The 23,797-nt window shown below is 38.2% G+C and overlaps 1 protein-coding gene across 1 annotated transcript in view; it reads left to right on the forward strand.

The window, feature by feature from the left end:
* Positions 1-5,367: 5,367 nt before the first annotated feature.
* Positions 5,368-23,797, forward strand: part of TMPRSS11A (transmembrane serine protease 11A) — a 56,213-nt gene continuing 37,783 nt past the window's right edge. The window contains exons 1-2 of the mRNA XM_064285751.1: positions 5,368-5,599; positions 11,074-11,192. Of these exons, the coding sequence (XP_064141821.1) occupies positions 5,521-5,599; positions 11,074-11,192 (198 nt within the window). The 5' untranslated portion in view covers positions 5,368-5,520. The remainder of the gene's footprint in view (positions 5,600-11,073; positions 11,193-23,797) is intronic.

Genomic DNA, 23,797 nt, shown 5'->3' on the forward strand with positions numbered 1-23,797 from the left:
TCGAATCTGCCAGGCGCTCCTTGGAAACTCTATGGGGCAGTTCTACTCCATCCTATAGGGTCTCTATGAGTCGGAATCGACTTGACGGCAGCGGGTTTGGTTTTTGGTTTTTATACTGCCACGGTAGTCCAAACAGCCTGGTACTGGTACAACAACAGACACATAGACCAATGGAATACAATTGAGAATCCAGACATAAATCCATCCACATATAAGCAGGTGATATTTGACAAAGTCCCAAAGTCAGTTAAATGGGAAAAGGCACTCTTTTTAACAAATGATGCTGGCATAACTGGATATCCATCTGCAAAAAAATGAAACAAGATCCATACCTCACACCATGCACAAAAACTAACTCAAAATGGACCAAAGTCCGAAACACAAAATCTAAAATTAAAAAAAGATCATGGAAGAAAGAATAGGGACAACACAAGGAGCCCTAATACATGGCATAAACAGTATACAAAACATTACAATGAAGAAGGGAAACCAGATAACTGGGAGCTCCTACAAATCATACACCTATGCTCATCCACTGACTTCACCAAAAGAGTAAAAAGATTACCTACAGAGTGGGAAAAAGTTTTTAGCTATGGCATTTCCAATCACCATCTGATCTCCAAAACCTACATGATACTCTAAAAACTCCACAACAAAATGACAAATAACCCAATTAAAAAATCGGCAAAGGATATGAACAGGCACTTCACTATAGAAGACATTCAGGTAGCTAACAGATACATGAGGAAATGCTCACGATCGTTAGCCATTGGAGAAATGCAAATCAAAACTACGATGAGATTCCATCTCACTCCAACAAGGCTGGCATTAACCCAAAAAACACAAAATAATAAATGCTGGAGAGGATGTGGAGAGAATGGAACACTTCTACACTGCTGGTGCAAATGTAAAATGGTACAACCACCTTGGAAATTGACTTGGCGCTTCCTTAAAAACACTAGAAATAGAATTACCGTATGATCCAGCAATCCCACTCCTTGGAATATATCCTACAGAAATAAGAGCCTTTACACGAACAGATATATGCACACCCATGTTCATTGCAGCACTGTTTACAGTAGCAAAAAAATAGAAGCAACCAAGGTGCCCATCAATGGATGAATGGATAAATAAATTATGGTATATTCCCACAGTGGAATACTAAGCATCAATAAAGAACAATGATGAATCCGTGAAACATTTCATAACATGGGGGAATCTGGAAGGCATTATGCTGAATGAAATCAGTTAGTTGCAAAAGGACAAATATTGTATAAGACCACTATTACAAGAACTGGAGAAACAGTTTAAACAGAGAAGAAAATACTCTTTGATGGTTATGAGAGGGGGGAGGGAGGGAGAGGGGTTTTCACTAATTAGATAGTAGATAAGAATTATTTTAGGTGAAGGGAAAGACAACACAATATAGGCGAGGTCAGCACAACTGGACTAAACTAAAACCAAAGAAGTTTCCTGAGTAAACTGAATGCTTCAAAGGCCAGTGTAGCAGGGGCAGGGGTTTGGGGACCATGACTTCAGGGGATATCTAAGTCAATTGGCATAATAAAATCTATTAAGAAAACATTCCGCATCCCACATTGTAGAGTGGCGTTTCGGGTCTTAAATGCTAGCAAGCTGCCATCTAAGATGCATCAATGGGTCTCAACTCACCTGGAGCAAAGGAGAATGAAGAACACCAAAGACACAGGTTAATTATGAATCCAAGAGACAAAAAGGACCACATAAACCAGAAACTACATCTGTCTGAAACCAGAAGAGCTAGATGGTGCCCGGCTACAACTGATGACTGCCCTGACAGGGAACACAACAGAGAACCCCTGAGGGAGCAGGAGAGCAGTAGGATGCACATCTCAAGTTCTCGTAAAAAGACCAGAGTTAATGGCCTGACTGAGACTAGAAGGACCCCAGAAGTCATGGTCCCTAGACTTCCTGTTAGCCCAAGACAGCAACCATTCCCAAAGCCAACTCTTCAGACAGGGATTGGTCTGGACTATTTATAGGATAGAAAATGATACTGGTGAAGAGTGAGCTTCTTGGATCAAGTAGACACATGAGACCGTGTGCGCATCTCCTATCTGGAGGGGAGATGAGAGGGTAGAGGGGTCAGAAGCTGGCCAAATGGACACAAAAATAGAGAGTAGAGTGAAGGAGTGTGCTGTTTTATTAGGGGGAGAGCAATTAGGAGTATATAGCAAGGCATATAAATATTTTTGTATGAGAGACTGACTTGATTTGTAAATTTTCACTTAAAGCACAATAAAAATTAAAAAAAAAAAAAGTGGTTGCAGCAGTATATCAACAGGGAATTGCCAGAAGTTCAAGTGAAATTCAGAAGAGGACATGGAATGAGGGTTATCATTGCTGATGTCAGATGGATCTTGGCTGAAAACGAAGAATATCAGAAAAATGTTTACCTGTGTTTTATCGAGTATGCAAAGGCATTTGACCATGTGGATCATGACAAATTATGGATAAGACTCAAAGAATGAGAATTCCAGAACACTAGAATTGTGCTTATGAGGATCCTGTACATAGACCAAGAGGCAGTCGTTTGAATAGAACAAGGTAATATTGCGTGGTTTAAATTCAGCAAAGGTATGTGTCATGGATTGAATTTTGTTCCTCAAAAATATGTGTATCCATTATGCTAGGCCATGATTCCCAGTATTGTGTGGCTGTCTACCATTTTGCCATCTGATGTGATTTCCCTATGTGTTGTAAATCCTATCACTATCATGTAATGAGATGGATTAGCAGCAGTTACATTGATGAGATCTACAAGATTAAATACTGTCTTAAGCCAATCTATTTTGAGATATAAAAGAGAGAAGCGAGCAGAAAGACATGGGGACCTCATACCACCAAGAAAGCAGCATTGGGAGTAGAGCGTGTCAGTTGGACCCAGAGTTCCTGTGCAGAGAATCTTTTAGTCCAGGGGAAGTCTGGTGACAAAGACCTCCCTTCAGAGCCAACAGAGAGAGACAAAGCCTAATCCTGGAGCTGATGTCCTGAATTTGGACATGTAATCTACTAGTCTGAGAGAACAAATTTCTCTTTGTTAAAGCCATTCACTAGTGGTATTTCTGTTATAGCAGCATTAGATAATCAAGACAGTATGCATCAGGGTTGTATTCTTTCACCATACTTATTCAATCTGTATGCTGAACAAATAATCCGAGTAGCTGGACTATATGAAGAAAAATGCAGTATCAGGATTGGAAGAAAGCTCATTCACAACCATTGATAAGCTGATGAGGCAACCTTGCTTGTAGGAAGTGAAGAGGACTTGAAGCCCTTACTGATAACGATCAAAGACTACAGCCTTCAGTATGAATTGCACTTCAATATAAAGAAAACAAAAATCCTCACAACTGGACGAATGAGCAACATCATGATAAATGGAGAAAACACTGAAGTTATCAAGGATTTCATTTTACTTGGCTCCACAATCAACGCCCATGGAAGCAGCAGTCAAGAAATTAAAAGATGCATTGCATCTGGCAAATCTGCTGCAAAAGACCTCTGTAAAGTGCTGAAAAGCAAATATGTGACTTTGAGGAGTAAAGTGTGCCTGACCCAAGCCATAGAGTTTTCAGTCCCCTCATTTGCATGCAAAAGCTAGACAATGAATAAGAAAGACCAAAGCAGAACTGACTTCTTTGAATTACGGTGTTGGCAAAGAATATTAAATATACCATGGACTTCCAGAAAACGAACAAATCTGTCTTGGATGAATTACAACCAGAGTATTCCTTAGAAGAAAGGATGGCAAGACTATGTCTCACATACTTTGGACATGTTATCAAGAGGGATCAGTCCCTGGAGGACATCATGCTTGATAAAGTAGAGGCTCAGCAAAAAAGAGGAAGACCCTCAAGGAGATGGGCTGACACAGTGGTTGCAACAATGGGCTCAAGCATAGCAACGATTGTGAGGATGGCACAGGACTGGGCAATATTTTGTTCTGTTGTACATAGGGTCGCTATGAGTCAGAACCTGCTCAACAGCACTCAACAGCAACAACAACCAGAGTGGCAAGTTGCAAGGAAGGGGCACTACAATGAACTAGAACACCTGGGTCTTTCTAAGTTACTTGACTCCTAACAAATCAGCTACCGTATCTCTCTCAGCCTCTGTTATACCATATGTAAGGTTGATATAACACCTGCCTGACTTCCACGGATTTATAAAATTCCTACTTTGTATCAAGCACCTTTTTAGGTCCTGTTCCAAGGATAAAAGTTGCAGCAAGACTAGACTAGTCAAGCCCACTGAGGAGCTCACAGTTAACTGTGGGCAAATATATATGCAAGCAAATACTTGATATAATGTGATTAGCACTATTATTGATGACAAGGTACTAGAAAAAACCCAAAATTATTACTTCATTTCTCCAGAATTGTAGAAATTTCCACTATCTCTGATGTACTACAATATAAAGTGCACAGCATTACTTTTGAAATATTCTTACCAAATTAATTGAACCAAAATCTAATCAAGACTTTAGATCTAAACCCCAGCTTACAGGAAATGCAGGGGCCAGAAGAACAATTTAAATGAAACCACAGGTAAGCATTCAGACAAATCCTGATGATGGGTCATTCTAAAGAGCAACTAGTTTGATATTGTCAACAAGCCATTGTCTTTAAGAATAAAAAGAAAGCAGATTCTTTTAGATTACAAGAAATTTAAAAGCTGTAACCAAATATACTGCATGGTCCTTCATTATATCCTGGTTTGTACAAACCCGCAGTAAATACAATGGGGATAATTGAAGAAATTTGAAGGATGACTGAGTATTAGAAGATATTAGAGAAATATTGTTAATATTGGGAAGAGTGTTAATGATATTGTGGTTAAGTGATTCATAATGATTTGGCAAAAAGTCATGCTTTTCACATTAAAATGTATCAGCAAAAAACTAGATAAGCAAGTATGGCAAATGTTAACAATTGGTAAAAACTATGTAAGAATATATGGGTGTTCAGTTATACTATTCTTTCTAATTTTCTGTGAGTCTGAAATTTTCATAATAGCCAACAAGCAATAAAAGAGAAAAAGTAAACGAGACAATATATTTAAAAATCACTTTGCAAACTCTAAAAGGGTAGAAAGATGAAAGAGATGCTGAGGTGTGGGAGAATCGGAGGAGAGGTTCTCCTTAAAGTATATGTGCTACTTTGGACAAATCACACTGCTAAGAGGGATCAGGCCTGGCCACGTCAGAGTCCACCAAGTGCCTGTACAAATAGAGACCAGGAGCAAGATTACGGACTACCAAATCCAAATCTTTTTTAACATCTTCTATTAGGCAAAAATGATCTTGATCATAATTGTAGAGAAATGTCTTCTTGCTGGGAAAGGTAGACTAAAGTAACTTGTGTGTATCCTAAGAGATACAAACAGTCTGTAACCATTACAATGTGAGACTAACTAGTAGATTTCCTTTTTTGCAGAGCAGTAGGATTTGGCGCTCGAAGCAGTGATTTGAAGCCATGGATGATTGCCCTTTTCCTTGTGTTATCACTGATGGTGGTGGCAGTGACCATTGGTCTTCTGGTTCACTTCTTAGCCTTTGGTAGGTAAAATGAAGGATTTCAGTCAGTTCGATTTTATTTTTCTTCAAAGCCTCATTTGCATATATGTAAACACGATTTAATAAAAAATACTTGTGTTTCTACCTGTAAATGTCCATATTCAGAATTTTTTTTCATTTATTCAGTTACTCAGTCCCATAGTTATTGAATGCCTACTACCTGGTGGGCACTTTTCTGGCTACTGTTGATACATCATTAAACAAAGCAGACAAATCTATCTCCATGGACCTCACAGTCCATTTTTCTTTTGAGAATCTACACAAAAGATCAAAAATAGCAATTGTGTGAAATTTACTAGTAATCACTAAAAAAATTCCAAATTATATATTCCAGTAAAAAGTGATGATAAATTAGTTATTAAAATTTTACTCATGGCCATCCTTTTTTGTCCACCAACATTTCTTTGGCAAGAAAAAGTTACTTGTTTAATAATGAATGTCAAAATTATGGATAAGCTATAAGTATGACATACCACTATTATTTATTTTTAGAGAAAAATTATACCCTCTCCAACAAAATACTGAGAGATTACATTCTATGCCTATTGTTGTTGCTGTTGTAAGGTGCCATCCAGTCAATTCCAACTCAAAGCTATGTATAAGAGAATGAAACACTGCCCAGTCCTGTGCTATCCTCACAATCATTGTTATGCTTGAGCCCATTGTTGCATCCACTGTGTCAGTCCATCTTGTTCAGGGTCTTCCTCTTTTTTATTGGCCCTCTACTTTAAGAAGCATGATGGCCTTCTCCCAGGGATTGATCCCTCCTGATGACATGTCCAAAGTATGTGAGATGTAGTCTCGCATCCTTGCTTCTACGGAGTATTCTGGTTGTACTCTTCCAAGACAGATTTGTTGGTTCTTTTGGCAGTCCATGGTATATTCAATATTCTTCGCCAACACCACAATTCAAAGGCTTCAATTCTTCTTTGGTCTACCTTATTCGTCGTCCAGCTTTCACATGCATGTGAGGCAATTGAAAATACCACAGCTTAGATCAGGCGCACATTAGTTTTCAAGGTGATTTCTTTGCTTTTCAGCACTTTAAAGAGTGTTGCAAAAGATTTGCCCGATGAAATGCATCTTTAGATTTCTTGACTGCTGCTTCCATGGGTGGATCCAAGCAAAATGAAATCCTTGACAACTTCAATCTTTTTTTTGTTTATCATGATGTTGCTTATTGGTCCTGTTGTGAGGATTTTTTGTTTGTTTTCTTTATGTTGGTGTGTAATCCATACCGAAGGCTGTGGTCTTTGATCTTCGTCAGTAAGTGCTTCAAGTCTTCTTCACTTTCAGGAAGCAATGTTGTGTCATCTGCATACCGCAGGTTATTAATAAGTCTTCCTCCAATCCTGATGCCCCGTTCTTCATTTAATACAGTTTCTCAGATTATTTGTTCAGCATACAGATTCAGTTAGTATGATGAAAGATACAACCCTGACGTAAACCTTCCCTGACTTTAAACCAATCAGTATCCCCTTGTTGTGTTCGAACAACTGCCTCTGGATCTATGTACAGGATCCTCATAAGCACAATTAAGTGTTCTGGAATTCCCATTCTTTGCAGTGTTATCCATAATTTGTCATGATCCACACAGTCGAATGCCTTTGCATAGTCAATAAAACACAGGGAAACATCTTTCTGGTATTCTCTGCTTTCAGCCAGGATCCATCTAACATTAGCAGTGATATCCCTGGTTCCATATCCACTTCTGAATCCAGTTCGAATTTCTGGCTGTTTCCTGTTGATATACTGCTACAGCTGCTTTTGAATGATCTTCAGCAAAACTTTGTGTGTAATACTAATGATATTGTTCTATAACTTCTGCTTTCAATTGGATCACCTTTTTTGGGAATATGCATAAATACTAGTCTCTTCCAGTCTGTTGGCCAGGTAGCTGTCTTCCAAATTTCTTGGCATAGACAATTGAGCACTACCAGTGCTGCACCTGTTTATTGAAACATTTTGCTTGGTATTTTGTCAATTTCTGGAACCTTTTTTTTTGCCAATGCCTTTGGCGCAGTTTGGACTTCTTACTTCAGTACCAGCAGTTTCTGATCATATGCTACCTCCTGAAATGGTTGGACATTGACCAATTCTTTTTGGTATAGTGACTCTGTATATTTCATTTATCTTCTTTTAGTGCTTCCTGCATCATTTAATATTTTCCCCATAATCCTTCAATACAGCTACTCTAAGCTTGAATTTTAAGTTCAGTTCTTTCAGCTTGAGAAATGGCTATTGTGTTCTTCCCATTTGGTTTTCTACCTACAGGTCTTTACACGTGTCATTATAATACTTTACTTTCTCTTCTCAAGCTGCCCTTTGAAATCTTCTGTTCAGCTCTTTTACTTCATCACTTCATCCTTCCATTTTAGCAATTCGACGTTCAAGAGCAAATTTCAGAGTCTGTTCTGTCATTTTGGTCTTTTTTTTCTTTCCTGTCTTTTTAATGACCTTTTGCTTTCTTCATGTATGATGTTCTTGATGTCATTCCACAACTCCCCTGGTCTTTAGTCATTACTGTTCAACCCATCAAATCTGTTCTTGAGATCATCTCTGAATTCAGGTGGGATATGCTCCAGTTCATCTTTTGGCTCTAGTGGACTTGTTCTAATTTTCAACTTGAGCTTGCATATGAGCAATTGATCATCTGTTCCACAATTGGCCCTGGCCTTGTTCCAGCTGATGATATTGAGCTTTTCCTTTGTCTCTTCCCACAAATGTAGTTGAGTTGATTCCTGTGTATTCCATCTGGCTAGGTCCACGTATATAGTCACTGTTTATGTTGGGGAAAAAAGGTATTTGCAATGAAGAAGTCGTTGGTCTTGCAAAATTCTATCATGCAATCTCTGGCATGGTTTCTATCACCAAGGCTATGTCTTCCAACCATCAATCATTCTTCTTTGTCTCCAACTTTCACATTCCAATCACCAGTAATTATCAATGCATCCTGATTGCAGGTTTAATCAATTTCAGACTGCAGAAGTTGGTAAAAATCTTCAATTTCTTCGTCTTTGGCCTTAATGATTGGTGTGTAAATTTGAATAATAGCTGTACTAACTGGTCTTCCTTGTAGGTGTGTGAATATTATCTTATAAATCACAGCATTGTACTTTAGATCTTGAAAAGTTCTTTTCGATAATGAATGCAACGCCATTCCTCTTTAAGTTGTTGTTCCTGGCATAGTACATCATATGATTGCCTGATTCAAAAGGGTCATTACTAGTCCATCTCAGCTCACTAATACCTAGGATATGTGTTCTATTTCATTTTTTTGACGATTTTCCATTTTCCTAGATTCATACTTGGTACATTTCCTGTTCCCATTATTAATGGATGTTTGCAGCTCTTTCTTCTCCTTTTGAGTCATGCCATATCAGCAAATGGAGGTCCCAAAAGCTTGACTCCATCCATGTCATTAAGGTTGACTCACTTTGAGAAGGCATCTCTTCCCCAGACATCTTTTGAGTGCCTTCCAACCTGAGGGACTCACCTTCCGGCACTATATCAGACAATGTTCTGCTGCTATTCATGAGATTTTCACTGGCTAATTCTTTTCAGAAATAGACCACCAGGCCGTTCTTTCTGGTCTATAGTCTATTGCCTGTAATCCTACAAAAAATACATTTCACGGTTCTCTCATTATATATTGCATCTGTCTGCACAGAGTGCAAATCCTTTATTATTTTTTACAAATCCCAACAATGTCACTCCCACATGGATATATGTGATAAAACCACAAGCTCAGGCTGGATAACTTGAATGGTCTAATCCACTGTCAACCTCCATAGACTTGATAGGGGAATGAAGAGTCTATTAGAACTTTAAAAGTCTTAAGGACATAGTCCTAGGCCTCGTATGACAATCCCATATGTAGTTTCTTTACACCAATGGCAAAAGATTCTCAGGTCAGTTAATTTGATTGTACAAAAGTCCCTTTATTATGAGTGTGAGTTTTGATAACAGTATAGCAGATACTGTTATGATAGATAATGTTAAAGTCGGTAGGTAAGTGATCAGGGAGACCAAAAAGACATTATAGTGTTCAGAGATGTCTAGCTTAGGGAATACATCATCCTGCGAGCCTCTGTCTTTCCTAGGTTCATGGCCAGAAAATCCATTGTGACCTCCCTAAGAAGAGAATTTGTTTTATGTCTGCTCCATGCTGTATCATTAATTCTTCGTAGCTTCCTTGCCCTCTCTGGCCCTCACTTTTAAAATGGTCAAGTTCCTTGGTAGTCTCCACTGCTGTCTATTGTCTTTTTGTTTTGTTTGTTTGTTTTTAATTATGCTTTAGGTGAAAGATAACAGCACGAGTTAATTTCTTATTCAAAAGTTTACACATATCTTGTTTTGTGACATTAGTTGAAATCCCCGCAATGTGACAGCACACTCCCTCTTTCCACCCTGGTTCCTTGTGTCCATTTGACCAGTTCCTGTTCCTTCTCGCCTTCTCATCCTGCTTTTGGACAGGAGCTGACCATTTATATCTGATTGAACTAAGAAGCACATTCCTCACGTGTATTATTTTTTATTTTATGGTCCTATCTAATCTTTGTCTGAAGAGTGGGATTAGGGAATGGTTTCAGTTCTGGGTTATCAATGCATCCGGGGGCCAAGGTTTCAGGGGTTCCTTCAGTCTCTGTCAGACCATTAAGACTGGCCTTTTTTAAGTGAATTTGAGTTTTATTCTACATCTTCTGCTCTGTTCGGGACTCTTTGTTGTGTTCCCTGTCAGGGTGGTCATTGGGTGTAGTCAAGCACAATCTAGTTCTTCTGGTCTCAAGCGAGTGGAATCTCTTGTTCATTTGGTCCTTTACTGCTCTCTATTTTCTTACCTTTCCTGATAGCAAAGCAGAGATTTGATTAACTTACACCTATTAAACCCTGTTCTCATCTCCAAACACAGCCAGCTTTTTTCCAAGTCTTTTCTTTCTTCATCTTTCTTAGTGTGCCTGGCTCTCCTATTACAAATCCAAATTTACTAGTCCATTCATTTATGTCTACTTCTAGTAGACTATAAGGTGGCATACATTTCACATTAGGAAGAGTCAACGCAGAAATTAAGTGTCCAGGCTCTAGACACTTACCTGGGTTAAAGTTTGAGTAGGTTGCTTATTGGTTGTACACCATAGAGCAAGTGACTTATTTCCTTTGTACATCACTTTCCTCAACTGTGAAATGGAGATAATGCCAACTTTAGAGAACTGGTGTGAGGATCAAATGAGTTAATACATGTCAAATGCTCAGAACAATGCTTGGCACTCACATCAGATACTATTATTAACATAAAACATTAATTATTGATTTCATTTTAATTTCTATGAAACTCAATTAAAAAGAATCCCGGTAATATATTTAAGACTTTCTAATTAGCCCCATTATACTGGGACCTTAGACTTTGAAATCTATGACCAAAGCACTTAATTTCTTACTTTTCCTTTTCATCATAGACCAGAAAATGGAGTATTATCATAGCACTTTTAAAATTTCACATCGACGTGAAAGTAGCAATTCTGGACAAAACAACACATACCAATTTAAGGACTTACGGGAGATGAGTGAGAATTTGGTAAGTCAGATAAAACTATTTTTATCATAAAATAATGCAAATGGAAGGAATTTTGTGGATCATTTTCAATATTTTTCAAAACATGATCTTCAGATCACATGCACCAAAATCAACTTGTAGAGTCCTAGGACCCACCCCAGACCTGCTGACTCAATGTCTGATGAAATGAGCAGGTGGGAAAAAGGGAATATAGGCGAGGAATCTGCTTGTTCAACAAATGAGTGATTCCAATGAACTATTCTTTTAACTTAACCATCTCATTTAAAGGTGAGAGAATTGAGGCCAAGGTATCCCAGCCCACTGCTCTTCCCAATGTACCGTATTATCACCCAATTGCAAAAGCCTAACCATATCAGAAATGTTTATTTGTAAGACTACATGCTTTTTTTACTATTATTTTATTGTGTTTTAGGTGAAAGTTTACAGCACAAACTAGTTTTTCATTCAAAAATTTATAAACAAACTATTTTCTGATACTGGTTGCAACCCCTGTGATGTGTCAGCAGTCTCCCTCTTTCCCTTTCTACCCTGAGTTCTCAGTGTCTATTCTTCCAGCTTTCCTGTCCCTTTCCTGCCTTCTCATCTTTGCTTTTGGGTAAGTGTTGCCCATTTGGTCTTGTATACTTGATTGAACTAAGTAGGACATTCTTCACATGTGTTATTGTTTATTTTATAGGCCTGTCTAATCTTTGGCTAAAAGGTAGAGTTCAGGAGTGGCTTCAGTTCTGAGTTAGCAGGGTGTACGGGGGCCATAGCCTCAAGGGTTCCTCCAGTCTCTGTCAGAGTAGCAAGTCTGGTCTTTTTTTGTGAATTTGAATTTTGTTCTACATTTTTCTCCTTCTCTGTCGAGGACCCTCTATTGTGATCCCTGTCAGAGCATCTGTTGAGGACCCTCTATTGTGATCCCTGTCAGAGCAGTTGGTGGTAGTAGCTGGGTGCCATCTAGTTCTTCTGGACCCAGGCTTGTGGAGGTTATGGCTCATGTGGTCCATTAGCCCTTTGGATTAATATTTTCCTTGTATCTTTTGTTTTCTTCATTCTTCTTTGCTCTGGACAGGATGGGATCAATAGATGTATCTTAGATGGCTGCTTGCAAGCTTTTGAGACCCCAGACACTACTCACCAAAGTAGGATGTAGAACATTTTCTTTATGAACTTTGTTATGCCAGTTGATCTAGATGTCCCCCAAGGGCACCTGTTTTTTTGTAAGGCCTTATTATAAGATTTAAGTATTTTTAAAGTTCATGAGAAAAGGAAAGATAACCATAGGTCTTTTTTTTTTTTTTTATCTCACAAACATACTAATAAAGACAAAAAGCCCACATCTATCGTGTAATAATATTCAGATTAAATACTAGCAATTTTTTAAAAGCTAAAATACAGGACTATCACCAAAGGGGAAAAGATTAAGCACAGTTGCATAATAGTTTTACTCAGGATGCCTATGAATACTCATTCAAAAACTAAGTTCAAGTAAATTGACAAGGAAACACAGGAGTGTGGAGTTATTTAAAAGGGAAAGAAAAGACAGGGGTTTTGGTTTATTTTAGTCAGAACTTTTTCTTTCCAAAACATTTCTTTTTCAAATCAATTTTCATTTTTCCATGCCACTATCTGCTCCTTGTCCATATGCATACTCAGTTTCAACACATTTACAATATCTTAAATGGTGTTTATATTTTATATTTTAAATATTAAATCGTGTGTATTTTTTCCATTTTGTGGTTTCTTTAATCCTTAATCAATAATTAATGTTTATAGATCAAAATGCATCCTTCCACTCTTTTATATTGAGATGATCTTAGAAAATAGCATATGCAAGCAATCCCTTTTTGTTGTTGGTGGTGAAAATACACACCACAAAATATACACCACTTCAACAATTTCTACATGTACAACTTAGTGACACTGGTTATACTGTTCAAGTTGTACCATCTTTCTTGAAATCATTTTCCAAATTATTTCACCATCATTAACACAAGCTTACTGTTCCATGCCTCTCATCTAACCTTTCAAGTTGCTATTGTCAATTTGATCACATATAGATAATTCTTTAAAAGAGCACAATGCTTACGGCAGACATTTCCTAATTAAGCTAAACTATTGTGTGGTTTAAAGATGACTTCAAAGGATAGCTTCAGTTTAAAGTTTAAACATTTTCTCAGGGTAATATTTTCAGGGCTTCATCCAGCCTCACGGCTCTAGAAAGTTTGGATTCCATGAGAATTAAAAATTCTATCCCTTATTTTTCCCCTTTTGATCAGGATTTTTCTACAGAATCTATGATCAAAATGTTCAGGAATGGTAGGCAATCAATTCTTGAAGGATGTCAGAATAAACCTGGAGCCTACATACATATCCCAGTCCCTCCTTTAATCTTAACTAACTCCAGATTTCCTAATGTTAAAAAAAAAAAATTCTGACTTAGTTACAAAGATATACACATTATTTGAACAATTGAAATGTTATACTTTATTAGGAAAGTTTAAAATCTGTTTTCTTTATGGTTTATAGCCAGCATTGATGTTACTATTACTGTTGTTTTAAGAAATTCTTCCTTTTCTGAAGTAAATGAGCAGGAACCCAATGTTGTTGTTGTTAGGTGCCGTTGAGTCAGTTCTGACTTACAGCGACCCTATGCACAACAGAAGGAAACACTCCCCTGTCCTGTGCCATCCTTACAATAGTTGTTATGCTTAAGGTCATTATTACAGCCACTGTGTCAATCCACCTCGTTGAGGGTCTTCCTCTTTTCCACTGACCCTGTACTTTACCAAGCATGATGTCTTTCTCCAGGGACTGATTCTTCCTGACAACATGTCCAAAGTATGTAAGATGCAGTCTTGACATCCTTGCCTCTAAAGAGCATTCTGGTTGTTCTTCTTCTAAGACAGATTTGTTCATTCTTTTGGCAGTCCATGGTATATTCAATATTCTTCACCAACACCACAATTCAAAGGTGTCAATTCTTTGGTCTTCCTTTTTTGAGTTTAAGAAATGCAATAGAACTTTTGAAAGGAAGTGGGAGAAATTTAGGAAAGTAGACCTTTAAGTTTCAGTTAAGCAAGTACTTCTGGGGTGAGGGAACAATAGGTACAAAGGCTGAGTTAGGTAATGGCACATTATCATCATTGGCACATGTAAAGCTCTTCTCTGGCTGTCATTACTTATTTATTCTCTTACATCTCCATATCTCACTTCTATTCCCCTCCTCCCTGCTACCATTATAATGTGTTTCATGTTTTTTCTTTTGTTTGTATTCATTCTTGCAAAAACATACTTTATTGTTTTGTGTGAACATACTTTTAGTTAATAGAAGCGGTACTGTTGTAGCTCACTTTTTTTTACACTTTTTTATTTAAAACATTTTTTTAAGATCCATCCATGTTGATGTCCATCTTATTTATTGCTACTAACTGCTACATGATGATTCATAGTGTTCATCTACCATACCTTACCTCTGTGCTTGCTCACCATCCCGAGAAATGCCATACTGAATACCCTCCTATTATCCCCTTATATATCTGTGCAAGTACTTCTGGGACCAGAAATACTGAATCATTGGGTGTGTAAATACTTAATTGGGTGGGCAAATATTTAATCAGGTGGGCAAATGCTTAATTAGTGCAAGATTAAACTTCATAATGACTGAGCCAGTGTGCATTCCCACCTGCAGTGCACAAGGGTTCCTCTACCTGCCCCCACCCCATGTCTTTGCTAACATTTGGTATGACAGGCATGCCTCGTTTTATTGTGCTTCACTTTATTGTGCATCACAGATATTGCATTTTTTTAAAAAATTGAAGGTTTGTGGCAGTCCTGCATTGAGCAAGTCTATTGGCGTCGTTTTTCCAACAGCATGAGCTCACTTGTTATCTGTGTGTCACATTATGGTAAACCATGCAATATTTCAAACTTTTTCATTATTGTTATATCTGTCATGGTGATCTGTGATCAGTGTCTTTGTTGTTACTATTGTAATTGTTTTCGGGCACATCAACCTTGCCCACATAAGACGGCGAACTTAATTGATAAATGCTGTGTGTGTTCTGATTGCTCCACCAACCGGCCTTTCCCCTTCTTTCTCCCACCCCTTGGGCCTCCCTATTCCCTGAGACACAACAATACTGAAACAAGGCCAATTAACAACCCTACAATGGGCCCTAAATGTTCAAGTGAAAGGAAGAGTCACACATCTCTCACTTTAAATCAAAAGCTGGAAACGATTAAGCTTAGTAAGGAAGGCATGTCGAAAGCCAAGATAAGCTGAAAGCTAGACCTCTTGTGCCAACAGGTAAGCAAGTTGTGAATACAAAGGAAAAGTTCTTGAAGGAAATTAAAAGTGCTACTTTAGTGAACACACGAATGATAAGAAAGTGAAAAAGTCTTATTGCTGATAGAAAGTGTTAGTGGTCTGAATAGACAATCAAACCAGCCACAACATTCCCTTAAGCTAAAGCCTAATCCAGAGCAAGACCCTAACTCTGTTCAATTCTATGAAGTCAGAGAGGTGAGGAAGGTGTAGAAGGAAAGTCTGAAGCTAGCAGAGGTTGGTTTATGATGTTTAAGGAAAGATGCCGTCTCCATAACATAAAAATGCAAGGTGAAGCAGCAAGTCCTCATGTAGAAGCTGCAGCTAGTTACCCAAGATCTAGCTAAGATGACTGATGGAGGTGGCTACACCAAACAACAGATTCTCAGTGCAGATGAAACAGCCTCACACTGGAAGAAGGTGCCATCGAGGACTTTCATAGCCAGAGAAGAGAAGTCAATGCCTGGCTTCAAAGCTTCAAAGGACATGCTGACTCTCTTATTAGGGGCAAATGCAGCTGGTGACTTTAAGTTGAAGCCAATGCTCATTTACTATTCTGAAAATCTTAGGGTCCTTAAGAATTATGCTAAATCTACACTTCCTGCGCTCTATAAATGGAATAACAAAGCCTGGATAACAGCACATCAGTTTACAACATGGTTTATTGAATATTTTAAGCCCACTGCTGAGGCCTACTGTTCAGAAAAAAAGATTCCTTTCAAAATATTACTGCTCATTGACAATGCACCTGGTCACCCAAGAGCTCTGATGGAGATGTACAAGGAGATTAATGTTGTTTTCGTGCCTGCTAATACAACATCCATTATGCTGCTCATGGATCAAGGAGTAATTTCAAATTTCAAGTCTTATTATTTAAGAAATACATTTTGTAAGGCTATAGCTGTCATAAAGAGTGATTCTTCTGATGGATCTGGCAAAGCAAATTCAAAGCCTTCTGGAAAGGTTTCACCATTTTGATGCCATTAAGAACATTCGTGATTCGTGGGAGGAAGTCAAAATATCAACATTAACAGGAGTTTGGGAGAAGTTGATTCCAGTCCTCATGGATAGCTTTGAGGGTTGAAGACTTCAGTGGAGGAAGTACTGCAGAGGTGGTGGTAATAGCAAGAGAGCTAGAAATAGAAGTGGAGCCTGCAGATATGACTGAATTGCTTGAATCTCATGATAAAACTTTAACAAATGAGGAGTTGTTTCTCATGGAAGAGCAAAGAAAAATGGTTTCTTGAGAAGGATTCTACTCCTGGTGAAGATGCTGTGAAAATTGTTGAAACAACAACAAAGGATTTAGAATATTACGTAAGTCTAGTTGACAAAGCAGTGGTAGGATTTGAGAGGACTGACTCCAATTTTGAAAGAAGTCCTACTATGGGTAAAATGCTATCAAACAGCATCACATGCTACAGAGATATCTTTTGTAAAAAGAAGAGTTAATCAATGCAGCAAACTTTATTGTTGTCTTATTTTAAGAAATTGTCACAGCCACCTCAACCTTCAGCAACTGCCACCTTGATCAGTCAGCAGCCATCAACATCAAGACAAGATTCTCCACCAACAAAAAATAACAACTGGCTGAAGGCTCAGATAATGGTTAGCATTTTTAGCAATAAAGTATTTTTTAATTAAGATATATACACTTTTTTAGACATAATGCTATTGCACACTTAATAGACTACATACAGTATAGTGTAAACATAACTTTTATATGTACTAAAAACCAAAAAACCAAGCCCGTTGTTGTCAAGTTGATTCTGACTCATAACGACCCTATAGGACAGAGTAGAGCTGCCCCATGGGGTTTCCAAGGAGTGCCTGGTAGATTCAAACTACCAACCTTTTGGTTAGCAGCCACAGCTCTTAACTGCTAGCCACCAGGGTCTCCTTATAAACCAAAACCAAACCCAGTCCCCTCGAGTCCATGCCGACTCATAGCGACCCTATAGGACAGAATAGAACTGCTCCATAGAGTTTCCAAGGAGCACCTGGTGGATTTGAACTGCCAACCCTTTGGTTAGCAGCTGTAGCACTTAACCACTACGCTCCTTATACACACTGGGAAACAAAAAACTTCATTTGACTCACTTTATTGTGATATTCGCTTTATTGTGTTAGTCTGGAATTGAACCTGCAATACCTCTGTGGTATGCCTGTATGCAACTTACTCTTTTTATCAGGAGCCCTGGTGGCACGGTAGTTAAGAGCTCAGGCTGATAACCAAAAGGTCAGCAGTTTGAATCCACCAGCTGCTCCTTGGAAACCCTATGGGGGAAGGTTTACTCTGTCCTGTACGGTCGCTATGAGTGGGAATCTACTCGACGGCAGTGGGTTTGGCTTTTTGGGGGTTTATAGGGTTGCTATGAGTTGAAATCCACTCGATGGCAATGGGTTTGGTTTTGGTTTCTAACAGGTGTAAGGAGTCTCTGGTTGGTGCAAATGGTTAATACACTCAGTTGCTAACTGAAAAGCTGAAGGTTCAAGTTCACCAAGAGGTGACTGGGAAGAAAGGCCCAGTGATCTACTTCCCAAAAAATCAGCCATTGAAAATCCTGTGGAGCAGAGTTCTAGTCTGACACACCTGGGTTCAGAATCGACTTAATGGCAACTGTTTTTTATTAGGCATAAAGCAGTATCTTATTTTTTATTTGTTTTGCATTTTTCTAATTACCAATGAGTATACGCATTGTTTTATATACTTATCAGCCTTTTGGGCTTTGTTTGCTATAAATTGTACATATTCTTTGGCAATTTTTCTATAGGAGTTGTTTTGCTTTGTTTTATTCTTATGCTTTGCAGGAGTTTCTTACATATTCTACAGATTAAGTTTATTAGTTTTATACATTGTACTTATCTTGTACTTTTTTGTTTTTGATTATTTCTGGCCTTTATGATACTGTTCATAATTGAAAACTAAGTTGTTTGTTGTAGAAAATAAGTGCAGAAGAACTTCAAAGAACAGGAAGACCAAAAAGGGTCCCCCCGCCACCACCACCAAGTTAGCTTTAGAAGAATTACACGAAAAGTTCTTGCCTCATCCTGAGCCACTTCTGTTTATTGTTGCTTAATCTCAGTGAATAGGCAACCAAGAAAACATGTTGCAGGTCCTGTTCTTCCTCATAATTTTAGATTTTCTGATTTGAATACAAGCGGAGAGGTAAGAGTAAAATGAATTCACTCTCAGGTGCGGCTAAAACCCATCCCAGTTCCAAGTTCTCTGAGATACTGGCACAGACATGTCTCATCTGTCATCTCACTCTTCAGAGACCTAGTAATTCATTGTACCTCCAAATAGGTATGTTATTTTCATTATTATTCAAACTTTATAAGTTTAGGTAGGGTCACTGTATTAGTCAGGGTTCTCCAGAGAAAGAGTACCAATAGAATAAATATCCATTGCCACTGAGTCAACTGCTACTTATAACAACCTTATTGGACAGAGTAGAACTGCCCCATTGGGTTTCTACAGCTGTAATCTTTATGGAAGTAGGCTGCCATGTCTTCTGTGGAACAGCTTCGAAGCCCTAACCTTTCAGTTAGCAGCCCAGAATTTAACCACTGTGCCACCAGGGCTCCTTATAGAAAATATATACATATATACACCTATATGGTTTCAAGTTATAAGTTACTTATACCGTTTCAAATCTCCCCTCCTTCATTTATCAGCTGTGGCACCTTAACTTCAGAGGCCTATTATTATATTAAAGGTTTTAAAAGTGGCTGAGAGATATATTTGCATATGTATGTCTAGCATTTGAAGCTGAAGAAAATTAGAGCAAGTCCACAAAAGCCAAAATACAAACTTGAGTATACCCGACCTGACTTTAGAGACCATCTCAAGAATAGATTTGATGCATTGAACGCTAATGACAGAAGACCAGACAAGCTGTGGGATGACATCAAGGATATCATACATGAAAAAAAAAAAGGTCACTAAAAAAAACAGGAAAAAAAGAAAAGACCAAAATGGATGTCAGAAGAGCCTGTGAAACTTAATCTTGAAATAGAGTAGCTAGAGCAAAATGAAGAAGCAATGAAATAAAAGAGCTGAACAGAAAATTTCAAAGGGTGGCTCGAGAAGACAAAGTAAAGTATTACGATGAAATGTGCAAAGACCTGGAGTTAGAAAACTAAAAAGGAAGAACATGCTCAGCATTTCTCAAGCTGAAAGAACTGGAGAAAAATTTCAAGCCTCGAGTTGCAATATTGAAGAATTCTACAGGGAAAATATTGAACAATGCAGGAAACATCAAAAGAAGATGGGAGGAATACACAGAGCCATTGTACCAAAGAGAATTTGTCAATGTTCATCTATTTCAGAAGGTAGCATACGATCAAGAACCAATGGTAGTAAAGGAAGAAGTTCAAGCTGCACTGAAAGGATTGGCAAAAAACAAGCCTCCAGGAATTGACAGAATACCTACTGAGATGTTTCAAAAAATGGATGCAGAGCTGGAAGTACTCAATCTTCTATGCCAAGAAATTTGGAAGAGAGCTACCTGGCCAACCAACTGAAAGAGATCTGTATTTGTGCCCATTCTAAAAAAAAAAAAAAAAAGCTGATCCAAGAGAATGCAGAAATTATCAAACAATATAATTAATATTACACACAAGTACAATTTTGCTGAAAATCACACAAAAGCTATTGTAGCAGTACATCGACATGGAACTGCCAGAAGTTCAAGCCAGATTCAGAAGAGAACGTGAAATGAGGGATATCATTGCTGGAGTCAGATGGATCTTAGCTGAGAGCAGAGAATACCAGAAAGATGTTTACCTGTGTTTTACTGAGTATGCAAAGGCATTTGACTGTGTGGATCATCACGAATCATGGATAACATTGCAAAGAATGGAATTTCCCAAACATTTAATTGTGCTCATGAGGAACCTGTACATAGACCAAGAGGCAGTTGCTTGAACCGAACAAGGGGATACTGCATGGTTTAAAACCAGGAAAGGTATGCATCAAGGTTGTATCCTTTCAACATACTTGTTCAATCTGTATGATGAGCAAATGATCTGAGAAGTTGGACTATATGAAGAAGAACGGGGCAACAGGACTGGAGGAAGACTCATTAACAACCTTCTATATGCAGATGACACAACCTTTCTTGCTGAAAGTGAAGAGGACTTAAAGCACTTACTGATGAAGATCAAAGACTACAGCCTTCAGTATGAATTATACCTCAACATGAAGAAAACAAAAATTCTCACAACTGGACCAATAAGCTACATCATAATAAAAGGAGAAAAGATTGAAGTTGTCAAGGATTTCATCTTACTTGGATTCACAATCAATGCCCATGGAAGCAGCAATCAAGAAATCAAACAACATATTGCATTGGGCAAATCTACTGCAAAAGATCTCTGTAAGGTGTTAAAAAGCAAAGGTGTCACTTTGAGGACTAAGGTGTACCTGACTCAAGCCATGGTATTTTCAATTACTTCGTAAGCATGTGAAAGCTAGACAATGAATAAGGAAGACTGAAGAATTGACACCTTTGCATTATGGCGCTGGCAAAGAATATTAAATATACCATGGACTGCCAGAAGAACAAACAAATCTATCTTGAAAGAAGTACAGCCAGAATGCTCCTTGGAAGCAAGGATAACAAGATTTGTCTCATGTGCTTTGGAAATGTTATCAGAAGGTAACACTACTTGGAGGACATCATGCTTGGTAAAGAAGAGGATCAGGGAAAAAGAGGAAGACTCTTAATGAGATGGATTGACATAGTGGCTGCAACAACTGGCTCAAGAATGACAATGATTTTGAGGATGGCACAGGACCAGGCAGTGTTTTGTTGGGGTGTACATAGGGTTGCTATGAGTCGGAATCAACTCAATGGCACCTAACAACCTAACAATACGTCTAGCATAAACATTCTATATGGTTGGAGAAAAGATATAGATAGGTAAGTTTTCTGGGGGAAGTTTTTTAATGAAGGAAGCAATATGAGCCAACTCTAGCTTCCTGCTAAAGTTGTGAATATGGCAGAGTCTTCCCTTCACATAATAATCCAGAATCTTTCATTATTCAACACATATAGTGCCATGTTAGTCACTGTAGGAGAGACTAAAAGACATCATAATCTCACTCTTTATTCCCCTCTTATAATTTTTTTTAACAGAATAATTAAATTTAGTGGGTAACAAACCTAGGAAGGACATGAACCTTCTAAATAATGACCTTCTAATGTGTCAGACATTCAGGTTTTAAATACCTTTAGTACAACTTTTAACAGATCCTAATTAGATATTTTCCTCTTTTAAAATGATAATTTAGAGATATAGGTTTTGTGATACCCTTAAAGTTACTTTATCTTTTATAACCCTGAATCTCAAAGTTCTAATTCTATGAATTTACTTTGCTTCTCAATCTCAGGAATGTCAACCCATCTGAGATAAGATTATACAATGTATTGCTGCTTGCTTGGTGTAGTGGTTAAGTGCTACGGCTGCTAACCAAGAGGTCGGCCGTTCGAATCCGCCAGGCGTTCCTTGGAAACTCTATCAGGCAGTTCTACTCTGTCCTATAGGGTCGTTATGAATCGGAATCGACTTGATGGCAGTGGGTTTAGTTTTGTTTTTTATATGCAGCTAGTTAGTCACAGATGTCTGACTGATTCTCATTCTACAAGGAAACATTGAGGAAGGCTAGTGCGATCAAATGAATGAATTTGACAACATTATGTAATGTCACATTCCATTCAGTGATATCATTACTTCCTGGCTCAGGGTAGTCAGAAATTTACACTTTTATGGCACTCTACCTACATCCACAGACCGCATATGACATAGGTCTAACAGACTTCTCTAATAGACCCAGCACTTGGCTCAAAGATGCAGGTGTTACAAAGATAACTATTGTGACAAAGGGAGTAACCTGATGCCCAGAAGGCCAACAAGCTTCAAAATCCTGTGAACACTATGCAGTGCTCAGGTTGGCCATGCTCTATCTAGGCTTGGAATAAAGATTCACAGCTTACTTCTAGAATCTTGGGTTTCACCAAATATCTAGAGTTTTAAGTAGATGCACTAACACCTTTAAAGGACTGTGATAAAAATTATCAAGATTATAGTCCCTATTTTGGGAGGACAAAGAAAGCAGCCTTTGGAGGAGGGTATAACAGTTTCTGGTCCACTTACACGCTGCTTCTTGCATGTCATCAGGTAGGAGCTCTTAGTGAGAACCCACCTGTGTGCTCACCCTGAAGTCAGCACTGTAAGGGCATCATCAGGCTCTGAAGCTGGACTGTCCTGGTTTGAATCCTGTCTCTATGGTTCACTGCCGTAACACCTTGGATGAGACACTTCCTCATTTCTATAATGCAAATAACAATACTACTTACCTCAGAGGGTTGATGAGAAACCAACTGAGTTCAAATACTTAGAGCCATGCTTGGTACACAGTTAGCTCACAATAGTGTAACTATTTCTGCTATTATAACTATTGTAGCCTTACCATGGAGGAACTTTCCACAAGGAATCAAGTTATCTGAAAATATGAAAAAAAAAAACTCTTCAAATACTTCATGTGAGATTTTCTTCTTTCTCTAGGAGCATTGTTCTCAATTTGATGTAAAGTACATTCAAAACTCATGTGAAAACTTCATGGTAAATGAAAAACTTTCTGATAAATTCTCTCATTCATTCATTCAGCAAACATAGGCTTTATACCTACAGTATGCAAAGCGCTGTGCTAGGTATTGTAGAATAATAAAATATGAATTACCGTCCCTACCCGTAAAACATTTACAGTTTAGTATGGGAGATAATGTATTTGCATAAATCACTATAGTAAGGAGTAGAAAGTATAAGAGGGAAGAAAAACTAAGACAGGAGGAGGAGAGATTACTCAGGATTAAGGAACGAGCCCTAAAGAAAATAGCGTCTGAGAGAGACTTTGAAGGATAAGTGTGATTCAGAAAAGCAGAGCTAGTAGAGTAGGGAAGGTCATGACAGACCAAGGGAATAGACTGAGAAGTGGGAGTATGCAGGAAAACAAGGGCCATGACTGATGATGGAATTGTCAAGCCTAAAGTGGACTGGTGGTGTCCAAGTCTGGGCAGGTGAATAAGCCACGGAAATCTGGCCCTGTGACTGACTACCGGCTCAGATGTAATTGCACTCTATTCTCTAATTCTACTTGAGTTCAGCCCTTGTAGCAACGTAATTTCAATTAAGACTTCCTTAAAGCTAGAGATGTCTTTTTAAAAAGCATCTCTAATACTATCCTTTGCATGCTACTTTTGTTATGAGAAAGCAACAGGGTCCGAAG

The sequence above is a fragment of the Loxodonta africana genome, chromosome 5, assembly GCF_030014295.1.
Source record: "Loxodonta africana isolate mLoxAfr1 chromosome 5, mLoxAfr1.hap2, whole genome shotgun sequence".
In the NCBI taxonomy this organism is placed as follows: Eukaryota; Metazoa; Chordata; class Mammalia; order Proboscidea; family Elephantidae; genus Loxodonta; species Loxodonta africana.